The sequence below is a fragment of the Megachile rotundata genome, chromosome 16, assembly GCF_050947335.1.
Source record: "Megachile rotundata isolate GNS110a chromosome 16, iyMegRotu1, whole genome shotgun sequence".
Taxonomy (NCBI): Eukaryota; Metazoa; Arthropoda; class Insecta; order Hymenoptera; family Megachilidae; genus Megachile; species Megachile rotundata.
The window spans coordinates 6,317,807-6,339,934 of NC_134998.1; the positions used below are offsets into that span (position 1 = coordinate 6,317,807).

At 35.6% G+C, this 22,128-nt stretch overlaps 3 protein-coding genes and 1 long non-coding RNA gene across 11 annotated transcripts in view; 2 read left to right on the plus strand and 2 right to left on the minus strand.

The window, feature by feature from the left end:
• LOC100879169 (triokinase/FMN cyclase) lies at positions 1 to 8,406 on the plus strand. 3 transcript variants are annotated; one of them, XR_013041089.1, is made up of 11 exons: positions 509 to 644; positions 756 to 825; positions 939 to 1,049; positions 1,293 to 1,381; positions 1,437 to 1,653; positions 1,715 to 1,960; positions 2,031 to 2,414; positions 2,489 to 2,742; positions 7,709 to 7,836; positions 7,908 to 8,067; positions 8,149 to 8,406. XR_013041089.1 is itself a non-coding variant. In XM_076541570.1 (10 exons), the coding sequence occupies exons 1-10, from the start codon at positions 16 to 18 to the stop codon at positions 8,267 to 8,269; spliced, it is 1,644 nt and encodes a 547-aa protein (XP_076397685.1). In that variant the 5' UTR covers positions 1 to 15; the 3' UTR covers positions 8,270 to 8,406. The 3 variants fall into 3 exon arrangements, 2 of the variants coding, with proteins under 2 accessions (XP_076397685.1, XP_076397683.1); XM_076541570.1 differs by lacking the exons at positions 509 to 644; positions 7,908 to 8,067 and adding an exon at positions 1 to 39; XM_076541568.1 differs by lacking the exon at positions 7,908 to 8,067.
• Positions 814 to 7,623, minus strand: LOC105664302 (general transcription factor II-I repeat domain-containing protein 2-like). Of its 4 annotated transcripts, none has more exons than XM_076541567.1 (3): positions 6,800 to 7,622; positions 5,786 to 6,728; positions 814 to 1,246 (listed from the first exon to the last, which is right to left on the minus strand). In XM_076541567.1, the coding sequence occupies exons 1-3, from the start codon at positions 7,055 to 7,057 to the stop codon at positions 1,215 to 1,217; spliced, it is 1,233 nt and encodes a 410-aa protein (XP_076397682.1). In that variant the 5' UTR covers positions 7,058 to 7,622; the 3' UTR covers positions 814 to 1,214. The 4 variants fall into 4 exon arrangements, with proteins under 4 accessions (XP_076397682.1, XP_076397681.1, XP_012153589.1 ...); XM_076541566.1 differs by lacking the exon at positions 814 to 1,246 and adding an exon at positions 4,126 to 5,539 and having other exon boundaries at positions 6,800 to 7,623; XM_012298199.2 differs by lacking the exon at positions 814 to 1,246 and adding an exon at positions 4,126 to 5,233.
• mAChR-A (muscarinic Acetylcholine Receptor, A-type) lies at positions 8,390 to 19,800 on the minus strand. Of its 2 annotated transcripts, none has more exons than XM_003701049.3 (6): positions 19,685 to 19,800; positions 17,615 to 18,798; positions 17,036 to 17,315; positions 16,776 to 16,902; positions 16,084 to 16,401; positions 8,390 to 15,245 (listed from the first exon to the last, which is right to left on the minus strand). In XM_003701049.3, the coding sequence occupies exons 2-6, from the start codon at positions 18,081 to 18,083 to the stop codon at positions 14,643 to 14,645; spliced, it is 1,797 nt and encodes a 598-aa protein (XP_003701097.1). In that variant the 5' UTR covers positions 18,084 to 18,798; positions 19,685 to 19,800; the 3' UTR covers positions 8,390 to 14,642. The 2 variants fall into 2 exon arrangements, with proteins under 2 accessions (XP_003701097.1, XP_012135511.1); XM_012280121.2 differs by having other exon boundaries at positions 19,667 to 19,776.
• Positions 16,812 to 22,128, plus strand: part of LOC105661862 (uncharacterized) — a 13,344-nt gene continuing 8,027 nt past the window's right edge. The window contains exons 1-3 of one of the 2 annotated variants that reach the window (XR_013041107.1): positions 16,812 to 16,921; positions 18,855 to 20,700; positions 22,012 to 22,118. This is a non-coding gene — a long non-coding RNA (uncharacterized LOC105661862). Of the gene's footprint in view, positions 16,991 to 18,854; positions 20,701 to 22,011; positions 22,119 to 22,128 lie in introns of both variants that reach the window. The other variant, XR_013041108.1, reaches the window with a different exon arrangement.

The following is a 22,128-nucleotide window of genomic DNA, read 5'->3' on the forward strand; positions in this document are numbered from 1 at the left end:
ACAAAATTTTCCATTATGAAGAGAAACGCATTAAAAGAGGTAGTTAAGATAAATATTTAATTATAATACTATGACTGCATCAGTTCACGAACCCTCGTATGCTAACCGTTCTGGTTATGTATCGGAATGATCCCGCCTTTTTTGTAACGTCATTTCTACAGCGCATATCTTCAAATAACGACATATAATATTGTTTGTTTTTATTATTATAACATGTACATGTTTATTTCTAGCGATAAGACAACTTTTTATCGCTTACCACAAGCAACTTGCATCTATAGATCATAGAGACATGGTACTTGCGATACTATTATGCATACAGTACTGGTATATTACTTAACAGCTCTCTATTTATGTACTTGACTTGTATTAGTACTGAATATGTATAACTACAATTTTTATTAGGTTCTCTAAGTTAGCGATAACCTATGACTTCCTCCGAGTCACGATTAATCTTAAACGATTTTCATTCTCAGTACGTCTAACTACACTTTCGTTTAATTTATAAATTGCTCTTAACGAAAACAATGAAAAGTTTAGTGAATTCGATTAACGATAGTGTCACGGAAACGCTATATGGTCTGAATTATGCTTATCCGCAATTAGAGTATCAAGTGTCACATAAAGTGGTTTTAATGCCAAGGGTTTGTACATAACCTTATACATCTATCAATGCATTACATTATCAGTGCTTAAATCACGATATTATACTTTTTTCTGTGGAAATCAATTTATTCAGAAATATAATATTTTAGCTCCAGGATCGGAAAGGCAAAGTATCTATCATATGTGGAGGCGGAAGTGGACACGAACCTTTTGCCGCAGGTGATTGGTAAATCCACCTAGACTGTTCCTAGACCTTCTTCGGTTTCCCCTAGATTTCCCAAAACCCAGTGGCGGAAGCAATGAATGAAATAATCTGCGACATTTTCTTCTAGGTTTCGTTGGAAATGGCATGTTGACAGCATCAGTGGCGGGCTCCATATTCGCTGCTCCGCCATCTCAACATATTAGTTACGCTATCGAACGTGTTTCCGAACACAGTAATGGTAATTAAACTTTTTTATTTATAATATTAAAATAGTTCAACATTTGTTGTAGAAGTAATTACATGTCATATATTACTAACAGAATATAACATTTCAAACTTTTTTATTTCTGACGCTTATCACGTTTCGGATTAGACGCTCAGCTTCCGGGGAACCTGTGTTACCTCAGGTGACTTCCGGCGCGCCACGTTTGAATCCTAGACAACACGTTTTGAACAATAAACTGATTACGAATACTTTCAGGTGGAATTTTAATGGTAATCCCAAATTATACTGGCGACCGACTAAATTTTGGAATAGCAATCGAGAAAGCGAGGCAAACAGGTGTAGAGGTTAGCTTCAAATACAAACCAAGTTTGGAAATATTTCTAATGCTTCACGTTTCAGGTGGAGGACTTAGTTGTAAACGATGACTGCAGTATACCAAGCGAGGAACAAGGTGTAGCTGGTAAACGTGGTTTAACTGGAATGCTGTTCGTTATTAAAATAGCTGGCGCGATGGCTGAGAAAGGGTCACCACTGAAAGAAGTCTATAAAACTGCACAAGTTGTTCTCCAAAATATGGCCACCTATGCGGTTGGATTAACCGCTTGTGCAATCCCTGGTATGCGTTGATAAAAACAACAAATCGCTTAGAGTACACATTATCTAATTAAACTTATCAGGACAACCACTGATGTTTGACCTACCGGAAGACGAGATAGAATGCGGTATGGGGGTTCACGGCGAAGCAGGATACGAGAAGCTTAAATTAAAATCCTGTAGCGAAGTCGTTGCATTTATGTTGAAATGTATTTGCACCTCGCTGTCTTTGCAAGGTGGTGATTCAGTTGCGGTTATCGTAAATAATTTCGGTGCGTTAAGCCAATTGGAACAGGGAATCGTTGTCCATGACGTAGTTAAGCAGCTTCGTAAGTACAGGATGCTTCATATAGCCGGCTCCCTAATTATTTAAAAAATATCATCTTTTTCTTTATATAGGAAACATGAACATAGAACCCCTACGTGTGTATTCGGGGGTCTTAATGACGTCATTGAACAGCGCTGGAGTGCATATTACTCTCTTAAAAATATCCTCGGACAACAAGGTCTTCCTCGACTACCTGGACGAGCCAACCAATGCACCAAAATGGCCCGGTTGCGTTTACAGTGTTCCCTCAAATTCTCCACCAGTTGTTCAAGACAAAGTATCAAGAAAAATAGAGAAGGTTGGAGTTGAGCTCAATTCAAGACAACAGATGTTATTCAAACAATGTTTACAAAGTAGTTGCAAAAGTTTGATCGAGAAAGAGACTCATATTAATGATTTGGACAGAGGTTGTGGAGATGGGGATTGCGGTTCTACCCTTAAAAGACTCGCTGCTGGTACATATCCATATTTTCAAAATATTTTATTTCTCTTGGAAAAGAATCACATTTCTTACACGCATTCTTTTTAGATATATTGCAAAATTTGGACCGCTTCCATATGTCACATCCGTCGTCAGTTTTTATCGAATTGGCTTATATAGCCGAACAACAAATGGGTGGCACTTCTGGAGCATTATATTGCCTGCTGTTTACTAGAATAGCTAGGGAATTAACATCGAATCAACAGCATGACGATTGGATAGGTTTCTGGGCTCAGGCATTGCGCGTTGGTTTAAGTTGCTTAAGAATGTATGGAAAAGCGGAGCCAGGCGATAGGTCTATGGTATGTACTTTATCATTATTTTTAATTATAATTTTCTTGAATGATGATTTGCATTTATATGGGAGCAAATTCTGGAGAAAGCTTTGTGAAGGGAAGAGTGAGAAAGCATGTTGTGAAGGGAAGTCTGTAAGATTTCATGGCGTCACCAATATCCTTCGCTCAGGTCAAGTAGGACCCAAAATGCCTAAGGTTCAGTTACATGGAGCGGCCAGTATACACGCATAGCGCTATCAATTCCAAGTATTATGATTCACCAGTGTCAGCGATGGGCATCGGGGCAGTAACGTAATCTGGATCAGACTGGAACGTGTGTAGTCGACTTAAGGCGCTATCTCTGGTCTTGAACTGGTTTATTTGGATCGAAACGTATCGCGTTACTGCCCCGATGCCCATCACTGCATCACTGGAACTTGCAACATATTATCTGACCCGTTACTCGTTTCAATGCTACAGTTCTGTTTATCTTATCAGCATCTCCAAACTCTTATCTTATGGAACCCTAAATAATACTCTTAATATGCTTATACCTTTGAAGGAAATTTTCACTCAAATTTCCCGCCAAATTAGGGCACAGGAATATTCCCATTTTGATGCAAAAATTTTAATTTCAGTTCATTTTCATTCCAGCGTTGAAATTATATCGATTTTGTATTCTATTAAAAGCATCAGATGCTGTAGAGCAAGCTCAAAAGAGTTGCTCTTCGATCGGCAGTCCTACCTTGCCCGCGGGCAGAGCTTGGTGACGTCAGAAACTAAAATGGAAAAGTAGCTCTGACTTTGTATCATTGCTTTCTTTCACCATGAATTTTATTTAAAAAACAATTGATAAATTTTTACGTTAAATACCTTTGGTATTGATCGTTTAGGTCGGAGATACGAGGGCAATCTCCTCGAGTAACATGATACATTGAAACCCAAACAAACCTAAGTAACGAAACGTGTTGCTTTAAGCAGTAGTCACAACGTCTTGTTCGATCACTGATTCCTTTCAAATATATTACAATATAGTAAACACAATTCTATCATAGTTACATATATAAGATTGGAGGAAAATATTATTTAATATAATTTAATTGTTTAAGTCATATAGTAATTATAAAATTAAAGAAAGTAATCGAACAGTTGTGTAGCCAGCTTAATACGGCGGCATGTCGTGTCACTGTCTTGGTTCAAGTTACAGTGGGTCATATTACTCAGAGATTATCCTGATGGTCATCCCCAGTTTATGTCTAAAATTATATACAGAGAGATTCATAATATTAAGAAAGTAAGTTCAGTTTTTTGGGATGATAAGGTTTCTGATAAACAACTGAACAGAATTGTTTTTATATTTTTTAATTTTAAACTGAAATTAGAAGAATTGAAATGAAGTAAACAGCAATATTAAGATGAATAATTTGTATCATTATTTATTCTAGTAGGATGAAAATTATACAAATTTTACGTAATATTAGCGCTTACTTATTAATAATATAATATACAGGACAAGTACGCTTTTATAACTGATAAATGCTTACGTACAGTACAATATTTACAGTTTCTTGATATGTTGCATTTTGTACATTTTGTATACTTATTACGTTTGGAATGCGACGATATTTACATGAGTTTTATATGATTAGGAACTAATGAGCATAATTAAAAATAATATGTATCTTTACATATAAAAAGTAAATGCAAAACAGATATGAAAAATAAGCACTCAAATATAAATACTATATACAACCTTAATAATAATAGATACTACAAAAGATACAAAGGTATGTCTTAAAATATAAGTACTATATATGTATATTTATATATATATATAGTTTGAAAGTAAAAGGAATTTTGCCTTTGCTTTTACTTACAAACTTTTAAATATGATACTGTTTGAGCAAAAACACTTGCTTCTGAACAATTATTGTATCTTTTGTAGTATCCCTAATAAGAGTACACTGCAAATAATAATTTTTATTTGTGATGTAAACAATAATCGAATGTGATAAATGAATTATTAAATGTAGTACCAACTAGAAGGATGCAATAAAAAATATCGAAACAGTTAATTGTATGAGTTAGAAATAATATTAGAAATCATGGATTTATATAAAAAGAGATTGAATTCAGTTTATATCTAATGGTATCGAAAATATTTGATAAATTTTATTCTAAACAAGCAATCACATTCTGTAACCATGTAAAATGTTATGTACCAAAATTGAAGGATACTGTACATATTATAACAAACATAATAATTCTTTGAAAGATTCACAACATTATGTTTAAAAATAAAATTTTCAAAACTTTTCAGAACAGTAAAATATTCAAGATTAACAAAAGTTAAATTTGTTAATTTAACAGAAGTTAACAAATGATGGTAAACATAACAGAAAATACTATTACATCAAACTTATGACAATGTATTGTTAAAAATAAGCCAGCTATTCTGTACTGAACAGTCGTCTAGATGATGTCTGTAGTCTTTTTTGCTCCATTAATAGACTAATATCTGGAACAATTGATTGGCACGAGCTCAATATCAATGAACACTTTAAATTATAATTAGTTAATCCTGTCCTGTGAATAGATTTTGTTTTTTTCATATTTGAAAATAACTGTTCACAGACATAAGTGGACCCAAACATACATAATATTTTACCTGCCAAAATATACAACAGTGGAAAACGAATATGTGAAAAACTTGTATAAAAATGCATCAAAGATTCTGCTTGATTGAACTTAGTTTTTAACATTCTATCACATTTTAAGTCAATCAACTCGAGCTGCATTTCTGGTGGAACTGTGTCCAAGTTAACTGAAAATGGGGTAGCAAATATATTAAACTCTGTATTTAAACTTTGAAGGTCCTTAAACCTACTGTTAAATTCTTGTTCAAGTAAATCTAAAACTGAGCAATATTTTGTGAAACAACTTTGATTTGCTGCAGCAGCTTTCAATTTTGGAAAATGACAAGCATTTCCAATTTGTAATTGTCCTATCCACAGTTGTATTTTCATTTGAAATGCTTGAATAGTGTCGTATAATTCTACTATGAGCATACCTTTCCGTTGCAATGATTGATTCAGCATATTCAAGTGATGAACTAAATCGGTCAAAAATGCCAAATCAATTAGCCATTCATTATCCTTCAATTCTGGTACAGGATTTTGCATTGCTTCCATAAACGTGGCTATCTCGCTTCGAAGATTATAGAATTGTTCCAATAACTTCCCCCGGCTTAGCCATCTGACCTCTGTATAATATGGCAAGTCTGCATACTCTGAATCTAATTCTTCCAGGAACGCACGAAACTGTCGTCTTTTTACACCATGATTTCTAATGTAATTAGTAACACGGACAATCACAGACATTACATTTGACATTTCCACATTCTTCGAGCATAAATTCTGTCTGTGAATGAGGCAGTGCACTCCGATCAACTTCTTTGCGCTGCCTAATTCATTTAACTTCTTCCTGAGGCGACCAACAAAACCATTATTGTTATCAGCCATGGCTGGAGATCCATCGGTCGCCACAGAGATGAGTTTATGCCAGTCCAATTGGTTGGTTTCTATTATTTCCTCGACACAGGAAAAGATGTCCTCCCCGGATACGCCATCCCTCAATGGTACCAGATCCAACAATTCCTCTGTCACTTGTAAATTATTGTTCACACCACGAATAAAAATGGCTATTTGCGGTGTGCCTGATATATCACTGCCCTCATCGATGGCTAAAGAATACACAGTGAAAGTAGCACACAACTGTCTTAACTGGTCCATAACATTGCTGGCCATTGACTGAATTCGACGAGCAATGGTCATTCTCGATAAACTGATAGCTTCGAATGTCTGTACTTCTGTCGGGCACAATTGACCCGCGGCGTTCACCAAATATTTCTTCACAACATCACCGTCCGTGTAGCTGCGCGACGATCTCGCGATTTCAAGAGCAATTCCGAAGCTCGCTCGCACGGCTGCCTCGCTACACGACGACACCGTTTCCTACGAGAACAACAAAACGTTCACTCGTCGCGTTCTTTTTCTACGATAATAAAAGAATCAAGGTAACTCACTTCCTCCACTTCCGCTTCCACGAATTTCTGCTTCAACTGCGCGACTTCTGCTTCGCGTTCTTCACCAGCTAATTGCGCATGATGTCCGTGCATAGACTGAAAATGTCGTTGCAGATTGTACTTTTTCACTTGGTGCAATTTTTTCCCGCATATCAAACAGGTCGGCACGCCTTCGTGCTCTATGAAGAAGTAGTCCGATTCCCACGATGGCTTGAAGTACGTGGAAACGGAACTTCTTTTTCGATGATATTCAGCCATCGTCGCGACGCTACGTTTTATATAACACTGGTACGCTCGCGAGAAACGTACGCTTCCCTCGATCAAGAGAAAGTGTAGAGCGGGCCTGCACAGCAACTAATAGGACGAGCGAGGGCGCCCTTCCGCTGCCCGTGGGCAGCGCGAGGGGCAGCAGGGGAGGGCAGAAGCTCCAGGCAGCCATTTAAGAGTGGGGCCGGCTAGTCACCACTCCTCACCATAGAGATATAAGACATAGAGCACACAGTCAGCTGAAATTGCAGTAGAGGAATAAAAACAGAACGTTGCACATGGGCCAGTTATGTCCTTGTCCAATCACGCATGTGCATAAACATAGTAAACGCACGCGTGATTAGTGCGCATGCGCACTAATGCAATAAGTGTAGCGCGCGATAAGTGTATATCATTACGCAATTATACACAATTTAATTTTAATTAATTAAATTCATTGATTATACGGTTTATATTTATATTACGAAAATAAACTGTCGGCACGAGGCGTTTATATATTCCTTGGTAAAACTTTTCAAAATAATGCGGACAACAGTGGTTACTGAGCGAGTTCGCGTGCGTGATTAGCGAAGATCAAGATGTACGAATGACACTTGTTAGTTGACACATGTTTAATATCCGTAACTAATGTTTATTTTATAGATTGATGTAATCAGTGCGGTTTGTGAGAAGTATGAGATCCTGCTGAATAAACCAATAACTGAAATTTGTGAGATATTGAAGACGGTAGCTTGGCAAGCGTGCGAATCTACAAAGAACATGAAACCAAAGTAAGCATAAGGCAAATTGTTATCTGTAAATACTGTGTAAGATCTGATTTTACATTTTCGATTTTTATCAGTGCATGCTTTAGAAAGGGACTACTAATTTCATACATCCATGACTAACAGAACTAACAACTAACAGTAATTTCCCGCCAAAATTTGACTTCACGGTTTTATCACTTACCGTTAGGTGGCTTTACTGCTCCTCCGCTATGGCGGTTTCTTCCAGTTTAAAAGGTTTCCGTCCAGAATCCGATTTTTAAAATTAATTTATTTAATTGTCTTGATATTTTAATAAAATAAAATATTACGTTACAGGGTCGGGAGAGCCAGTTACGTGAAACAGGAGCAATATTTACAAAATGCAGATGCAGGTGCATACGGAGTTGCTACTTGGATTAACGCCATCACTGATGTTATTAAGAACGCCAAAGCATAATATTAATTAATAGAAATAATTTAAATCATGCGATAAAGGGTAAAATTTGAGACGATTTAAATCAGTAATTCGTCGTATTTAGTTATTAATCTATTATCTATAAAATGTTAAATAAAACGCTTGTTAATTACAGATAATACGGTATATTTTTCCAGATTCTACTGGTACCATTACATACAATTTTCCTATACGTTTCTTCCAGTTACGTGACTCTTTATTTTTTTGTTCGTTTTCGCCTTATTATACTCTTCGTTAATATAAAACACGTATATAAACATAGATTGAGTATATTGGTGTTTACAATAATGTATGGTTAAAAAAAAGTCGCACACCATTGTCATTATTTTCAGTATACGTTTATACGAAGACATCGTTTCCTTTAAAATGAATGACACAATTCTTTCTTTGTTTTTTTTTTGTGCTCTACTACGTGCAAGGTTTCCACTGTTACATACTTTTGTATCTAAACGTATATAAATTATACCTTATTGTTAATTGAAAATAGTTTCAAATAACATAGAAAAATTGTACTGTGCATAAAAAAATACCATTGAAACTATGAATCTATTTGTAAATTAAATTTTCAAATTTCAAGTTAGCTAAATGGGTAAGAAAATACTTTTTTTTTTATTGCAAAAAAATTTATCCTAATAAATGGAATAGAATTCTTAAGTGTAGTTTTTGTTTCTTTTTTTTGCAGAGAGTGTTGGATATAAATGTTGAGATGTACTTTCAAATGACACATACAGCCAGTTGAGGAATTTGGTGAAGGATCTGAATTTTGGTGTTTGGTGCATTCTTGGAATGCACACAAGTGTTTCTAATCAAGTAGCTTTTGACAATTTAGAAATTTGAAGAACCCAAGAAGAGTCTGGAGAAAATTAAAGAAAATTCTAGGGATAATTCAGGGGAAGAAGAATCCAGTCCAGCTGGTTTGAATGAATATTGTAACTTCTGGGTTGAATATGGACACCTATTTTTTTTTAACTATTTTCCAAAATTGAGATTTTATACTTTGAATATGTTCTTTCTCAAAATGTTCACCAAATTTCATCTTGATTGGCTACCAGTGCTACTCAAAAGAATATCCAAATGCAATGGTACATAAGTATGTATCGTATATCGGTGAAATTGAACTGAACGTCTGCACCGGAAGTAAAAGTTTGACGCACGATGTTTTATACCTATTATTTGGATCACTAACAGTCAAAATTGAACACGTTCGCAGTAAGTTTACATATCTTTTAGCGATAACAATACGAATATGATTCAGCTTAATGAATCTTATATGAAACGAGTAAATTTGATTCGCAGAGTTCGATATTCAAAGAATTGCTGAGAAATCTCGAGAAGTATACGTTATTTACATCAATTGTACATTTACAATTAAAATATATAATGACAATATTTTCATGAATTATATATTTTATCATGTATATGTGTGTTAAGTTTTCTTCTTGAAAATGGCGGGAAAACGTATAGGTTATGAATCACTTACCTCAAATTATAATTAATTTTAATATAGTTGAAATTTAAATATATAGTTAGTAATAAACATTCTTTTATTTATTAATTTTGATTATATTTTTTGAATGTCGTTGAATGAAAGTCTAAAGCAATGTTGCATAAATCTGCAACAAAAATGTTCTTAAACTGGAAAAGAGTGGTTGAAATATCTCAGATCTTGTAAACTATTCGAAACTAGGAAAAGTATACTCCTCGATATTTATCAGCGTATTATCTTCATACGAAGTTATAATATACGATTCTATTTACAGAGAAAAATTCTAAACGACATTGCTTGATCAGACTTTTCTGTACACAAAATTGTGCGCGCCATTTTACGCAATAATTCCCTTCGGCGTGAATCATGCGTTTGAACGGGCAACAATTGCCTTTATATCAAGAACAGGCACCAGTCTTTTGAAGTGATGCATAGGATATCTTGAAATCAGGACTATGATATACTGCACAAGTTCTATGGTAACAAGAGGTTTCTGAAATGTGTAATATTACATGGTTGGGTCTGAAAGTCATGTTATTACTTCTGTAATAATATGCACAATATTTGCATAGGTTAAGAACAAATTGAAAGTAGTAACAGTGATTTGTAAATTTGGTAGATGAAAGTTGTATATCAGTTCTGAAGACTTAACCTCTGTAGAGAGATTGTAAGAGCTAACATATTTGTATAACCTTGAACTGATTATATGTATAACCTTGAACTGATTATATGTATAACCTTGAGCTGATTATATGTATAACCTTGAACTGATTATATGTATAACTTTGAAAGAATGTTAGTAGTATTCATATTATATTTTGAGATAACATCTGCAGATCACTTCTAATTTGGTTCTTTGTTGATTGTAAATGTTGTTATGCAAAAATTTATAATGAAGACTCATTTATAATCAACACTCTATTGAAGATAAAAAGAGCCACAAATGTAGAAGTACAAAAGAACTATATAAATTAATTTTTAGTGACTTGTTAGCAGCATATAACCTTGATTTATATAATTTCGAATGCATCAGTTCAAAAGTGGTGCCCATTCTCGATTTACACAAAGAGAACTTTTCAGCGGTCGCGTGATTGATACTGTACATGTAACTTTATCCTCTGTTTCGCTCATTTATTTCTATCCAAACGGTCTTTAAATATAAACTTCAAATATCTTCTATATATATTTACAAATGTACACATCCTAAGTAATAATAATAAAAGTTAAACAAGTGGAATGTTAAGGTATACCCAATATCTGCGATAGAAAATAGATTCTTTCGATAAAAAAGGAAAGTAGAATTGATACGTCGTTTGGATCAGCGCGACTGCTGCGAAGTTGACAATATATTTATCGAATAAATGTGTACTTTCAAAATTTTTATCAATCGAATCAGCATAATTCTATGCTACGATTACAAACTTTTTATGAGTAAAATTATTTTTGATTGGTAACTTATCAATTTTCAAACTGCGAAACTTCAAAGATTTGTAATTTCTAACTTGTAAATGAAACTGCCTATTTTTTTAAAAATAGGTCCATTTTTACTGGTTCTTATTTTTTTACACTTCAAAATAATGGGAACTCGTTTCTTACATATAACACGTAGAAATGCGACACAATCGAGAATTGTTAAAAACTATTTCCAAAAGAAAATATGATATATATAAAATTCATGATACTCTTTTCAAGAGCTAGATATTTGTACTTACTTTTATTTATATACATACAAAGATAATAATGATTTCAGGTATATGTTTCAAAGTATTACACTTCCATTAATTGTACTGTTTTTATATAATAAATTTGATTACATCTAGGAAACTGGAATAAATTAGAATATACAGGGTCAACTAGTGTCCCTGAAATAAGGGGGAGCTGATTCTGAATAAGATTTCCCTCTGCAGAAATGGGGTTTGAAGTTTCGTTTTTGAATTATTAAGGAATAACGCGGACCAATCAGAGCGTGAGGATTGCGCGCTCTCGCGTCTGCGCATGCGTAGTCCTCGCGCTTTCGCGTCTGCGCATGTGTGATCCTCGCGCTCTCGCGTCTGCGCATGGGTAATCGCGCTCTGATTGGTCCGCGTTTTTCCTTAATAATTAAAAAACAAAGCTTCGTACCCAATTTCTGCAAAGGGAAATTTTATTCAGAATCACGTCAGCTACCCCCCATTTACTAGTTGCACCCTATAAAAATTAAATAGATATAAAAACATACAAAATTATAATTACAGAATATATATGTAATTACTAATAAATTATTAGGAACTTTGTAATTCACATAAACGGTAATCAACGCCAATTCCATAAAATACATAAAATCAGCAAATATAAAAAAGAGTATATATATCACAAAAGGAAAGGTATTTGAGCTTCGAACTTAATGAATGTTCTCCCATGCTAATCGATCGATTTGATTAGTGTAAACGTTTGAAAGGACACATTTATTAATTTACCTCCCTAAACCATCATTAAAGCTTCGTTTGGCACGTGTGATTAGAATGTCACTTAATACGAAAGTGTTAGAATATTAATGAATACAAAAGAATCGATGTAGCGCGTTTCACCCACTGTTGTTCGCCATTTTGTCTTGACACACTCTATTGTATAACAGCGCTTGTTCATTTTGTTAATTTTTTTCTTTGGTTCTTCATAACTAAATTACACTTAAAACACTCAGTTACAACTTGGACTACTATTTAAAATGTACATCGAGTGCGTTGTTCCTCGAATAAAACGCACGAGAAATGCCTGTCTTTTTATTAACATTTTTCATTATTCCCTTAGAATTCGAATAGATTTTGTTTCTTTGTGCGGTGTAGCTTTGTAGGAAGTCTGCGAAATCGAGTCAGTTTCTTGCAGCATGTAAGTAAAATATTTTACATAAATTAAGAATTCAAATTTTTTAACAATATGGTTAAATAAATTTTTGTCCGTAGGTCAATTGTACCGGACTCGCCTTCAGATTGCCTTCAGGCTTGAAGAAATCTACAGAGAATTTATTGGAAGAGAAAACCTAGAACATCAAAATTTACAAAATAGAAGAGACAATAAATAAAAAAACTTTAAAGAAATTTTATCCTCGGGGTCGATAAAAAAGTTTGTTTACAAATATACAGAGAAGTAACTTGAGAACGGCACGAAAACTGACTCTCTTCCGCGAACTATAAAAAAAAAGATGACGACACCAAGTATTCGTCGCAAGATGGCCGCTAAGATCGAGCCACGAATTTGGTACTGTCGAAGAACGTGCCCGTTCATTTCTTTCTTCTTCATGTCTCTTCTCCTTTCTTTTTGTACGGTTCAGAAATATATTTATAAAGATTATTTTTCATGGCAGTATTCGTGTTGCATTGCCTCAAATATGGAAATCCGAGCTGTCGTAATGGCAAACGTTTTTTTGCTCTCTTTTTATTTCCCCAGAAATAATATTTGTCATTTTAATGACGCTTGTAATCGAAATTCAATAGAAAAATGAAAGGTGAATTCTAATGTACAAAGATATACAGTGTGGTTCAAATAAATGGCACAGTACCTGATTAAAAAATTAAATGTTTAATTTAAAAAATGAGTGGTTGAAAGCAGAGTACAGAAGACCACCATTTTGAATAAATAATGTTAGAAATAAAGTAAGGTTAGGTCAAATGAAATTCTTCATTTAAAGAACTGAAAATTTGAAACTAAGTATGGCATGTTTCAGTTGGACCACACAGTATTTAAATTCTACCGTCAATCAAAATATGCAATGGAAAAGAACATGATCGATGGCAAAGTACGCGTAGAAAATGCATTTTCTAAATTTATCAAATCGAATTGTACACCCTGTTTTTCCCCAGATCTAGTTCTAAAATATGCAACGAAACTTTTCGAGCGACATACATTTCATCCACTTAAATTGTACATACATATTTTGATTTGTATATAAACGTTGCGAGCCATTTTATTTCGTATCCGTTTGAACATTCATATACGTACACGAAAGGAATATGTTTCATGCGATATATCCTTAACAGTAATTCCGTCAAAAAATTCCTTAAAACAATCTATCTATTTAATGCAATTGCATTTTTTCTCTTTCAGGAAAGAAGTATTAACAGATTGAAACTGTTTCTTAACAGTTATTTTTGTAAAATGAAAGAATTATGGAAGAAAGTAAAAAAAACTGTGGACGCTTTGGGACTACTCGTGAGGTCGGCGTAGAGGAAGTAAACATGGCGTAGATGCGCAAAGAGTATGCGCATGAGCACATGGACCGCGGTTAGCGAAGGGTAATCTCTGTTATAAGTTTTCAAACAACTTTGTTATGCTGAAACTTTGACTTACTGCAATAATTATTAAGATTAATATGTCTCGTCAAACTAGAGACTTTCTAGAATATTTTTTGGCAAAGTAAGTTTAAGAAAAAAATGATTCAGTGAAAAATAATTTACCTTTATTACTTGTGAACCTTCGACGTTGGGTTTAATTATTAAAACGCTATTAAAAAGATTATCAGATAAATTTTAATGTAAAATCTTCAGTCTCTGTTCCGAACTATCAAGTTTTCCAACAGTTTCTAAGTCCCCTTACATTTTCAGATGTCTATCTGTAAGTACTCATCGCTACCGACTGATTCCAGTGCGCATGCGCGTACGCATGCGCAGTGTCGCCGTTGCGTACTGTAGCTGCGCCAACCCAGCCAAAAAGCGTTTCAGCAAATCGTAGGAAACGAATGTTATCACTGTATATCGAAGCAACTCAGTTTCCTTATTGTTGGCAAGCAAGTTCGGTGGAATGTTTATAAAACGATAAAAAAGAAAACAGTAACGAAACAAAAGGTGACACGCTTCGGCGCGCAAACGCGTTGCACGCGAAGCGTTTCTACTGATATCATCCTCTGTCAACTGCGGCCCTGTTTCTGTTATGCCACTTGCACTTGAGAATCCTCACGTAGGTTCTTCGGAACGCCGCGTTGCATAGAGCGTAACACATTGGGTTCACAGTACTATTAATATAACAAAGGTAATAGAAAAAGTCCCATAACTGCTGCGGTATGTACCACGAGCAGGCTGTGATGGATTTTATTAAAACGAGAATATTGTACGGCGTCCAAGTGATGATGAACGCCAACAAGATGGCCGACAATGTCTTTGCCGCCTTACGGTCCGCTTTCTTCTCCTGTAGCTTCTTCTTCTTCTTGTTCGCGCTCTTGTTCGCAGGCACCTTGCTGGCCAATGCTTTCGGGATGTTTTTCGTGTTTAACGGGATCCTTATGTCGGGCATTCGCGACGGTCTTCTGATCACAGGCGACGGGCTCGATATCGTGCTACCCAGACGAAATATCTTCCCGTTCTCCTCCTCCACGTCCTCGATCATACTGTGAAGTTGATAGGTCACTGCTTCGTCGTGATACATCTTTATGCTAGGGCCCTCCGTGTACTTCCCCATGCCGCTGGTATCCCTTGTGGGCAGCCGGATTAAGATCGTGTACACCTATGTGGAAATTTTTAAGGTTTTAGAAAATATAGCCTGATGAGGCTGGATGGTGACTCTTGTGAAGCTTCACACTTAACACTGAGGCTTTTGGACGTGAGTTCAGAAGGAACCGTTTAACAATATTGGTACTAGTGTACACTCGTGAGCACTGCAGGCATCCACAGATGAAACACTGTTTTTAGATCTGAGAACTTCCACTTAGGTTTTTCTTAGTTTTTCCTAGGTCTCTCTGAATTCATCAAGGTTCTTCCTAGGGTTTGGACCCCTTGGTTCCTTCCATATCCTTGTGGGTTCCCAAGGTTCCTATGGGTCACTTGTGGGCTTCGTTTGTTCCTCTGCTTTCTTCTTTGAGTTTCCTAACAGTTTCTCTTTGTGAGAAGCTCCTCTATTTACTGTTAACTGAATACCTACATTGCACTCAAGTGTACACAAAGCTTCAAATAAATCTTTAGATATTAGTTATATGCAACAGTGTTAAGTGTGTCCTAGCAGTAAATGCTTCAAAACATCTATACAACATGTTTTATCATCAAAATGATTTATGGTAGTTTTCGTCCTCCTACTGGCAGTAAATCTGCGTTTACCTATAAACAAAACGGTATGATTTATTATGAAAGACAACACTGAATTACATTTGCAGGATTATAATGTTTTGCTGTAGCCAAGAACATCAATTTATTATGAAAGTAAAAGGAATTATCCAGGTACCATTTTTAACATCTTTGATCTGAACATAACCTCAACTGAACCAATGTTCAATCACCCAATCTTAGCTAACTTTAAGCTTATTCTAACAGAACATGCAACAAGAGTTGAATCTGAAGCAAGGACTCACTGAATCACTGGAGATGCTCTTTGTCGACAATTCGCCGCCCTTCCCAGACTTCTTGTAATCGTGGATATCCGCTATGCAGACAGTCTTCTCAACTGTTAGAGCCGTAGGATGAATCCCACTCAGAGAGGCTGATCTAGAGACCGTGCCAGTTAGAGGTGTTTCAGCTGATAGTGGCGTTGTGGCTTCATCGTAACCATGGCCTGTTCGACTACTCTCGGCTCCTTCGATGTCGTCGTCGTCGTCGTCGTCTTCACGACCGCTGTGCCACCACGCGATGCACCACATCTTCAACCACATCCACGATAGAGGTCTGTATTTCTGCAACAGGGAAATCATTTTTAGGGAAGCACCATTCTTTAGGCAAGCATTGTAGCATGACTCAACTTTGGATAAAGGTTTGTAAATACAGAGACTAGGATATTGACCGTGATCTTGAGCTCAAGGTCAAGCTTAGCAAATTTATTAGTGTATAGTACTCAAGGGGATCTTAATGGTGTAAATATATGAAACTTGTTTTTACAGGGGTCTATTGAATGAAGTCTTGGAGTTGAATGAAGGCTATACATATTTGAGGATCAATATACTATGAATAATAAGGTGTAGTGTTGCAAGTTGGAATGAGAGAATGCTGCACTTAATGTAAGGCTTTAAGTTTTTAATCAGAGTGAAGTAACAATATGATAAGCACTTACTGTTTTATATTGAGGACAATGTTTTTCAAGATAGGAGACAGCGATATGCGTGGAATTCATGTCCTCGGCTCCTGTGCTAGACTCGCTCCTAGGCCTCTTGCAGTCCTCCATGTCCAACGCCTCATCGCTAATTAAAAACAAGCAAAGTAATTATTTAGAGAGTCTGCAAACAATGATAACATAAATGAAATTAACTAGTAATACTACACTGACAGGTAATATAATTTATACTACATAACAGTAAAAGTATAATAACTAACCTAGAGTTACTCCGTTTGCTAGCGTCTTGTTTCCCTGCCTGCAAGTACGGAAGGTCTTTCTGCCTCTTCTTGGTCTCCTTCCATATTCGCCAGTAAAGAATAATCATCACAGTAACAGGCACATAAAATGCGGCGATTGCGGTAATAAATGTGATGTAATGATTTGTCTCGATGAATTGAATGTAGCAGGCGTTCACGGGCACCGTTCTTTGCCCCTCGATGTATGGCCAAGCATAAATCCATGGCGGCCATAAGACCATTGAAACGCCCCACGCTAATGCTGCAAGTAGATTATTTTGCCGTTCTTACCATTATACGAAATTACCACCGCCGTAAGGTTTTATGAACGTTAATTGAAACTAATGCGAGACTAAGAGTGAGAGATGCAATTGGGGATTCTGTTAGACTCACTGTATGGCTGCAACTGATTATTTTCACAATTTATATTTTTAATTTCCTAAAATTCTCAAGGTTTGAATTTTTTAAATTTTGAAGTTCAGTTTGGAGAATTTGAGAGGTAATATAAATTGTGAACGGTGGCCATATAGTGAGGTCATCGGTATCAGAAAGTTATCTTACCGATCATAATGCCTGCTTTGCAAGTAGTCCTCATGGCGCGATAAGTGAGGGGCCTCGTCACAGAGAAGTATCTGTCGAAGCTGATAAGAAGAAGGTTTAAAACCGACGCGTTGCTGGCCAAATAATCGAGCGCCAGCCACGTGTCGCAGATGTGCGGTCCCAACGGCCAATAACCGAGCACGGTGTACAACGTGAAAAGAGGCATGGAGATTAGACCGATCGCGAAATCGGCGACCGCCAGGCTGAACAAGAAATAATTTGAGATCGTTTGCAATTGTTTGTCGATCTTGAATGAGATCATGACCATAATGTTACCAACGACGGTCGTTAGACTGAGGACAACGGCAATGATGACTATCATCACACGTTCCCATATCCCGTAGGAGTAGGTGTCGCCGCCGCAGTCGAGACCGTTGCTCGCATTGTAACTCTCGTTGCCGAAGATATCCGGTTCCGAAGTGTAATTCATGTCTGAAAGATTCGCTATTGCCAAAAAATACTTTGTGCGTTCTGAATGCGAGTCTTTTTTTTTCTTCTCGTAATAATAAATAAATTCTTTCACTCCGCTACTTTTTCTACGTTTAAGTACAAATTTGCCTTTTTTGTTTCCTAGTTTAGAATATACCTTCTCGATTATATTCGAAAGTGTGTTTTTACAAGTTACTCCTCGAAATTCTTTGCTCGTCGTAATTGTCCGTTTTAGATACAAAATTGTCTTATTCTATCGTTTAGAATTCTTTTTGTTTAGTGTACTCCTGTTCTACTTTGAACACGCCCGCTGTTCATTTTCTCTCCGTAGAATCGATTCGTCCGAAGTTTTCCCAAACTTTTTAAGCTACTTTTGTTTACGTATTTGTTCTTCTCGTCTCTCCCCCTCTTCTGCCCCTCTCTCTCAATCCCGTTCTATCTTACCGATCGCTGGTAACTCAGTGTATTCAGAGGTATTCGACGCGTTTTGTCACGTGTCCAGCCAGAACATTTTTCCTAAAAAGCCTATCTCTGTGCAAGCTCTTCCTCTTTTCCTTCGCATGCAAACAGCAAAAATGATTACGCGCGTACGCACACACGTACGCACGTACGTATCTTTGTTTTTGAACCTTGTTCTCTTTTTTCTCTATGATTGTTATGGAACCGGGGGATACGTCAACTACATACTCTCAACCTGTGTGTTGATGGTGTGCGATCTGCAAAAAGGAATGTTTACCTTTTACTTTTATTTTCTGTTTTCTGTTTGTTTTAGTGGAGGCAGCATTTTTATCTTCTATGGAGGAAAAATGAAAAAATAGAGACTTGGAGAGGAAGTCAGTGAACATCCAAGATGGCGTCAGAGAACTTACTTTGTTAGAAGAGAAGAAGAATCTTGGAAGCAATTTGAAGATAGAAAAATGTGAAATTACTTAGGAAATTTGAGAATTGAGAAATTTGGAAGTTGAGGAATTTAAAGATTGAAAATTTGAAACTTTGAAAAGTACTTGAGAAATATTTGGAAATGAGGAGATTAAAGAACAGGGAGATTGAAGACAGGAAATTAAAAGTAGGGAAATAAAAGAGAGGGAAATTAGGAAATTTAGAAACAGGAATTAGGAGAATTTCTAAATTGAGAAATTTTGAAGTTGAGGAATTTAGATTTTGAAAATTTGGAACTTTGAAAAGTACCTGAGAAATATTTGGAAATGAGGAGATTAAAGAACAGGGAGATTGAAGACAGGGAATTAAGAGTGGGGAAATAAAAGAGAAGGAAATTAGGAAATTTAGAAACAGGAATTAGGAGAATTTCTAAATTGAGAAATTTTGAAGTTGAGGAATTTAGATTTTGAAAATTTGGAACTTTGAAAAGTACCTGAGAAATATTTGAAAATGAGGAGATTAAAGAACAGGGGGATTGAAGGCAGGGAATTAGGAGTAGGGAAATTAGTTAATTTAGAAACAGGAACTAGAGGAATTTCTAAATTGAGAAACTTGTAACTAGGGGTATTTTTAAATAGAATTTCTAGGTACAGTCCTAGGCTAATTATAAATTAATAATTAAATGAAGGAATAAATGTTTATTACCAAGCATATAATTCATACCAATATCCAGGCAGCCATTGCCATCATCGCTGCAAAAATGCCCATGGATGTGTAAGCGAACATAGTCAAACACACCACAATGTCCTGGTGAAGAGATCATTTTGGATATTTACGTTCCTGTAAGAACGATAACTCGTATTCATAATTTCTATACTCGTATCTATAATTTTGTTGAAAAAACAGCATTGTGAGAAAAATGTTTGTTTGAAACTCTTTTTCGATAAATTATCAGTATGAAAAGAAAAATGGCGCATTGTTCTCCATATTGAATATAACATTGTTATCTGAACGAGCGAAAGACTCGACAGTTGTCATACAAAGGTAGATTTACACAGTAGTTCTAGCCGGTAAAACATGGTTTATTATTAAAGTGGCATCGTTGCACGTCGATAAAGCTTTGCATTAGCTCTCCTTATTCATGCTATAAATAATTTTCCGATATTGTTCCATCCTCGCACGCGTAAGCGCCTATAATGCACGCCAAGCGATAGTTCTATTCGTACACATTAAAAATATCATCTTGAGAAAGGATCAGCCATGGTTAACGGAAAACTGTCGTGTAATAATATCGTTCGTGGCCTCGTTAATACACCCTTTCAAAATGCATAAATCTTAAAGCGCGACATAACATTATTATACAGGTCGGATCACAAAAGGAGAGCGCGACGTTCGTAACATTGATTAGGTTGAAACTTTGAGCGACTATAGGTGATGCGATATATAATAATTCTTTGAAGGAATTACTCGCTTCGACTGATAATAGAGATATTCATATTTGATGTCTGGTTACAGGACTCTCGTTATATTATCGTGGACAGGTTTATACGGTGCATGGTGAATGCAGCGGGTTAGATGGCCTCATTAGTATGTTTTCTAATCTTCACATTTCTGTGTTTATAGATTTGTGAATTTTGAAATTTTCAATTATTTCTATGGATTTCCAAGTTTCTAAGTTTTGCAATTTTTGAGTTTCCCAAATTCCAAATTTTTCAATTTTTAGATGTTTTAATTATTTAGTAAGTAATTTTCAATTTCCACATTTTTCAAATTCCAAATTCCCCTAGTTCCATATTTCCCAATTTCCTAATTCCCCTAGTTCCAAATTTCTCAATTTCCAAATTCCCCTAGTTCCAAATTTCCCAACTTCCAAATTCCCTTAGTTTCATATTTCTCAATTTCCAAATTCCCCTAGTTCCAAATTTCCCAACTTCCAAATTCCACTAGTTCCATATTTCCAAATTCCCCTAGTTCCAAATTTCCCAGTTTCTAAATTCCCCTAATTCCAAATTTCCCAACTTCCAAATTCCTTTAGTTTCATATTTTCCAATTTCCAAATTCCCCTAGTTCCATATTTCCCAATTTCCTAATTCCCCTAGTTCCAAATTTCTCAATTTCCAAATTCCCCTAGTTCCAAATTTCCCAACTTCCAAATTCCCTTAGTTTCATATTTCTCAATTTCTAAATTCCCTTAGTTTCATATTTTCCAATTTCCAAATTCCCCTAGTTCCATATTTCCCAATTTCCTAATTCCCCTAGTTCCAAATTTCTCAATTTCCAAATTATCCTAGTCCTAGTTCCAAATTTCCCAATTTCCAAAGTCCCTTAGTTCCAAATTTCCCAATTTCCAAATTATCCTAGTCCCAAATGCCCCTAGTTCCAAATTTCCCAATTTCCAAATTCCCTTAGTTCCAAATTTCCCAATTTCCAAATTCCCTTAGTTCCAAATTTCCTAATTTCTAAATTCCCTTAGATCCAAATTTTTCAATTTCCAAATTTCTCTAGTTGCATATTTCCCAATTCCCAAATGTCTCAATTTCTAAATTCCCTAATTCCTAAATTTCCTAATTCCCTAGTTTCCTAGTTCTCAAATTTTCTAATGTCCAAACTTCTAAAATTCTACATTTTCTAATTTAGAAATTCCCCTAGTTCCAAATGTCCCAGTTTCTAAATTCCCTATTTCTAAAATTTCCTAATTCCCAAGTTTCCAAAATCCTAAATTCTCTAATTCACAAATATCCCAATTTCCTAGTTACTAAATTTCATTTTCCATCTCATAAATTCTCCACCTCTTAAATATCCCTATCTCTTACTTCCCTAACCTTCAAATTCCCTAGTTACCAAATTTCATTTTCCACCTCAAAAATTCTCCACCTCTCAAATATCCCTATATCTTACTTCCCTAACCTTTAAATTCCCTAGTTACAAAATTTCCCAATTTCCCAATCTCTAATTTTTGAAATTAGTCAATTTTTTAGTTTCTAATTTAGCCACCATAAAAATATCCTAAAACCCAAAAATTTGACACTAATAAATCTCTTTGATTTCAGAAAGACCGTAAAAAGGTAGCTAAAGAGGTGGCCTATCCGGTAATATAACGAGAGTGTGCAGTGAGAGATCGGTGCTACTCGACTCTTAATTAGGAGGGACATAATAGGTGAGGATTC

Excerpts from the sequence above, each read along its gene's own strand:
- LOC100879169 (XM_076541568.1), top strand. The coding sequence starts at position 528 with ATGAAAAGTTTAGTGAATTCGATTAACGATAGTGTCACGGAAACGCTA. Across the intron at positions 645-755 it reads AAGTGGTTTTAATGCCAAGG|CTCCAGGATCGGAAAGGCAA; the intron begins GTTTGTACATAA and ends ATAATATTTTAG. Across the intron at positions 2,743-7,708 it reads AGCCAGGCGATAGGTCTATG|ATTGATGTAATCAGTGCGGT; the intron begins GTATGTACTTTA and ends TTTATTTTATAG.
- LOC105664302 (XM_012298198.2), bottom strand. The coding sequence starts at position 7,057 with ATGGCTGAATATCATCGAAAAAGAAGTTCCGTTTCCACGTACTTCAAG. Across the intron at positions 6,729-6,799 it reads TGGAAGCGGAAGTGGAGGAA|GAAACGGTGTCGTCGTGTAG; the intron begins GTGAGTTACCTT and ends TTGTTCTCGTAG.
- mAChR-A (XM_003701049.3), bottom strand. The coding sequence starts at position 18,083 with ATGAATTACACTTCGGAACCGGATATCTTCGGCAACGAGAGTTACAAT. Across the intron at positions 17,316-17,614 it reads CAAAGCAGGCATTATGATCG|CATTAGCGTGGGGCGTTTCA; the intron begins GTAAGATAACTT and ends ATCTACTTGCAG. Across the intron at positions 16,903-17,035 it reads AGCAAACGGAGTAACTCTAG|CGATGAGGCGTTGGACATGG; the intron begins GTTAGTTATTAT and ends GTTTTTAATTAG.